Here is a 4883-nt window from a genome sequence, read left to right as displayed (position 1 = left end):
TCTGTTGGGAAATGACAACATTTCAACGGTCAAATCAACGTTAGAACCCGACATTGAATAAACGTCGTCAAAAAGCATGTTGTTTCAGGGTTGAATTTTGGTTGGGAAAATGACCAAAATTCAATGGTCAAATTCACGTCAGAATTTAACATTGATTAAATGTCGTCAAAAAGCATGTTGTTTCAATGTTGAATTTGTGTTGGGGAATGTTGGTTGGGAAATGACTAAATTTCAAAGGTCAAATTAATGTCAGAATTTAAGAAGTGATTAAATGTCGTCAAAAAGTATGTTGTTTCAATGTTGTATTTGTGTTGTTGAATTTTGGTTGAGAAATGACCAAAATTCGATGGTCAAATCAACGGCAGAACCCAACATTGCATAAACGTAGTCAAAAAGCATGTTGTTTCAACGTTGTATTTGTGTTGTAGAATATTAGTTGGGAAAATGACCAAAATTCAACGGTCAAATTAATGTCAGAATTTAAGAAGTGATTAAACGTCATCAAAAAGCATGTTGTTTCAACGTTGAATTTGTGTTGTAGAATATTGGTTGAGAAATGACCAAAATTCAATGGTCAAATCGTCAGAACCCAACATTGAATAAACGTCGTCAAAAAGCATGTTGTTTCAACGTTGAATTTGTGTTGTTAAATATTAGTTGGGAAATGACTAAATTTAAACGGTCAAATCAACGTCAGAACCCAACATTGATTAAACGTCGTCAAAAAGCATGTTGTTTCAACGCTGTATTTGTGTTGTTAAATATTGGTTGGAAAATGACCAAAATTCAACGGTCAAATCAACGTCAGAACCCAACATTGATTAAATGTCGTCAAAAAGCATGTTGTTTCAACGTTGTATTTGTGTAGTAAAATATTGGTTGGGAAATGACCAAATTTCAACGGTCATATCAACGTTAGAACTTAAGAAGTGATTAAACGTCGTCAAAGAGCATGTTGTTTCAACGTTGTATTTGTGTTGTTGAATTTTGGTTGGGAAATGACTAAATTTCAACGGTCAAATTAATGTCAGAATTTAAGAAGTGATTAAACGTCATCAAAAAGCGTGTTGTTTCAACCTTGAATTTGTGTTGTTGAATTTTGGTTGAGAAATGACCAAAATTCAATGGTCAAATCGTCAGAACCCAACATTGAATAAACGTCGTCAAAAAGCATGTTGTTTCAACGTTGAATTTGTGTTGTTAAATATTAGTTGGGAAATGACTAAATTTAAACGGTCAAATCAACGTCAGAACCCAACATTGATTAAACGTCGTCAAAAAGCATGTTGTTTCAACGCTGTATTTGTGTTGTTAAATATTGGTTGGAAAATGACCAAAATTCAACGGTCAAATCAACGTCAGAACCCAACATTGATTAAATGTCGTCAAAAAGCATGTTGTTTCAACGTTGTATTTGTGTAGTAAAATATTGGTTGGGAAATGACCAAATTTCAACGGTCATATCAACGTCAGAACTTAAGAAGTGATTAAACGTCGTCAAAGAGCATGTTGTTTCAACGTTGTATTTGTGTTGTTGAATTTTGGTTGGGAAATGACTAAATTTCAACGGTCAAATTAATGTCAGAATTTAAGAAGTGATTAAACGTCATCAAAAAGCGTGTTGTTTCAACCTTGAATTTGTGTTGTTGAATTTTGGTTGAGAAATGACCAAAATTCAATGGTCAAATCGTCAGAACCCAACATTGAATAAACGTCGTCAAAAAGCATGTTGTTTCAACGTTGAATTTGTGTTGTTAAATATTAGTTGGGAAATGACTAAATTTAAACGGTCAAATCAACGTCAGAACCCAACATTGATTAAACGTCGTCAAAAAGCATGTTGTTTCAACGCTGTATTTGTGTTGTTAAATATTGGTTGGAAAATGACCAAAATTCAACGGTCAAATCAATGTCAGAACCCAACATTGAATAAACGTCGTCAAAAAGCATGTTGTTTCAACGTTGTATTTGTGTTGTAGAATATTGGTTGGGAAAATGACCAAAATTCAATGGTCAAATTAACGTCATAATTTAACATTGATTAAACGCTGTCAAAAAGCATGTTGTTTCAATGTTGAATTTGTGTTGTAGAATATTGGTTGGGAAATGACTAAATTTCAACGGTCAAATTAATGTCAGAATTTAAGAAGTGATTAAACGTCATCAAAAAGCGTGTTGTTTCAACCTTGAATTTGTGTTGTTGAATTTTGGTTGAGAAATGACCAAAATTCAATGGTCAAATCAACGTCAGAATCCAACATTGAATAAACGTCGTCAAAAAGCATGTTGTTTCAACGATGAATTTGTGTTGTAGAATATTGGTTGGGAAATAACTAAATTTCAACGGTCGAATTAATGTCTGAATTTAAGAAGTGATAAAACGTCGTCAAAAGCATGTTGTAATTGTGTTGTTGAATATTGGTTGGGAAATGACTAAATTTAAATGGTCAAATTAATGTCAGAATTTAAGAAGTGATTAAACGTCGTCAAAAAGCATGTTGTTTCAACGTTGTGTTTGTGTTGTAGAATATTGGTTGGGAAATGACCAAAATTCAATGCTCAAATCAACGTCAGAATCCAACATTGAATAAACGTCAAAAAAGGATGTTCTTTCAACGTTATGGATTTTTACGTTGATTTGACCATTGAATTTTGGTCATTTCCCAACACAAATACAACATTGAAACATGTTTTTTGACAACGTTTAATCAATTTCGGGTTCTGACGTTGATTTGACCGTTGAATTTGGGTCATTTTCCAACTCAAAACTGATGTTGAAACATGCTTTTTGACGTTTAATCAATTTCGTGTTCTGAAATGGATTTGACCGTTGAATTTTGGTCATTTTCCAACACAAGTAAAACGTTGAAACAACATACTTATTGACGACATTTAATCAATGTCGGGTTCTGACGTTGATTAGACCATTGAATTTTGGTCATTTCCCAACCAATATTCAACAACACAAATACAACATGCTTTTTGACGACGTTTAATCAATGCTGGGTTCTGACGTTGATTTGACCATTGACGACAACAACATGGATCCAACGTTAGATCCACAATTTTAAAGAACTTGTATGTGCGATGGACGTTGTTTCAATGTCTGGTGCCTGCCAGGTCGTGTTTACGTCCTGGATGAATTAGTTTCAGTCCACCAACTTTTCTATTTACGACCCCCGTCCGATAACGGCTGAAATTCGCAAACGGAGATTCCACCGCACGCCCCGGACTGTTCTTTTTTACGACCAGCTTGTTGTTCTTTGTCCCGAGCGTTGGACAAGTCGTCCGTCATCCTTTGTCTGGTCCCGGTCTTCCGTGCTCAGCCGTATCAGCGCTTGAACGCTTATTGCTTGAAATTACATCAATCACTTCCTCTCCTTCTCTGGGCTCATTTGTCTGCGTCTCTTTGTATTACTTTGCCTCTTCATCTTTCCTCCATTTAACTTCTCTTCCAGTCCTGCTTCTTTCCCTTCTTAAGTTCCCTTTTTCCGTAGTCTCCCTTCAGTCCTTCCTCTTTTTCTCCCTCTGGTCGGTCTCCTCTTTGGCGCTGTCCTCCACTTGCTCCTTGGTTTCTTTCTCCTTCTCGTGGTCTCTGAAGAGCTGCGCTAACTTTTGGAACTGGGGTCCCCATTCCTCCAATCCGGCACCCCAGTCCTCCTTATCCGCCTCCTTGTCTCCTTCACTCTCCAGGGAGCTCAAGGAGCCAGCCCGGGACCCGGTGCCCTCCAGGCCGTAGATCTGCACCGAGTCGTACGGCGGCTGCGAGGGGTCGAAAGTGACCTGGGCCAGGCGTAGGCGTAGGAACTCGCCCACCCTTAGAGCCAAAGAGGGACCCGCAGAACCTGGTGTCCCCCTTGATGCCTCCATTCCTGGGCCCCAACCAGGACTAAAGCCAACGACGCCCCCATAGGCTCCCCGAGGCTGACCTGGGAAGGGTAAAAGCTGCGGGGTCATATCCATCCTTGCCAACACATAACCTCCCAAACCCACCCGATCCCGCCAGTCCCCAACGAACCCAGAGTCTGGGTAGACCGAAGGAGTCCCAGTCAAAGACATCCCACCGGCTTCTCTCTCCGGCCTTGCCACCACAAAGTTGCTGCCCATCTCCAGTCCTCCTCTCCCGGGCGACTCGCCCTGCAACACGGCGGCGTAGTTGCCCCGTCCGGTGCCGGCTTGTCCGTCAGAAGAGGCGGTCCCGGCTCCTCCGCCGCAGTCCGACTCGCCTTTGGCGGGCACGCCGGCTCGGGAAGCCCTGCGACCCGCCACCGGGAGCGTGGCCGAGTCGCACATCCAGGCCCCCGTGGAGCCGGATCGCGTCAGGACCAGGTTGTTCTCCCTGGGTAGGGTCTCCGACTGCACCTGGAGGGGACGGAGGCGAGCACAGGCGGTTTCAGTCCGGGATTGGGGTAAGGGGAAGTGCTGTGAGGGGTGGGGAGGATGGATTGGTTGGATGTACAATCCACGGAGAAGGACGATGGATGTGAGGAATGGCGACAGGAGAAAGACAATCGATGTGGAGGAAAGGTAAGGAACCACAGAAACTGACTTTGAGCAGGAAGTGACTGCTCTAAGTCAATTTTTTCGGGTGGGGGGGTGGGGCGTTGGGGGGTTCATTCACAATCCTTATGTACAAGTTTTTCTTTTGTCAATGCATTCTAACCCATCCAAAAATGGTAGCAAAAGTTAGCCAACAATGGAAGTCTCCTCTACCGGCGTTTTATATACACGCTCAAAGTACGTATGTAATGTACAAAAATTCATAAAACATGTAATATTTACCATTTTTGCCCATTTTAAGCATGCAGAAACGTATTAATTTCACAGTTCGCTATTTCCTGCCACAACCACAAACGTATTACTCATGGCAGACTCCACAAGAG

At 41.1% G+C, this 4883-nt stretch overlaps 1 protein-coding gene across 1 annotated transcript in view; it reads right to left on the bottom strand.

The window, feature by feature from the left end:
* Positions 1-983: 983 nt before the first annotated feature.
* Positions 984-4883, bottom strand: part of LOC133545692 (uncharacterized) — a 422945-nt gene continuing 419045 nt past the window's right edge. The window contains exon 15 of the mRNA XM_061891502.1: positions 984-4362. Within this exon, the coding sequence (XP_061747486.1) occupies positions 3505-4362 (858 nt within the window). The 3' untranslated portion in view covers positions 984-3504. The remainder of the gene's footprint in view (positions 4363-4883) is intronic.

Source organism: Nerophis ophidion, linkage group LG28 (assembly GCF_033978795.1).
Source record: "Nerophis ophidion isolate RoL-2023_Sa linkage group LG28, RoL_Noph_v1.0, whole genome shotgun sequence".
Classification (NCBI taxonomy): domain Eukaryota; kingdom Metazoa; phylum Chordata; class Actinopteri; order Syngnathiformes; family Syngnathidae; genus Nerophis; species Nerophis ophidion.
The sequence above is the reverse complement of the archived record's forward strand: the minus strand, read 5'-3'. Positions and strand labels throughout refer to the sequence as shown.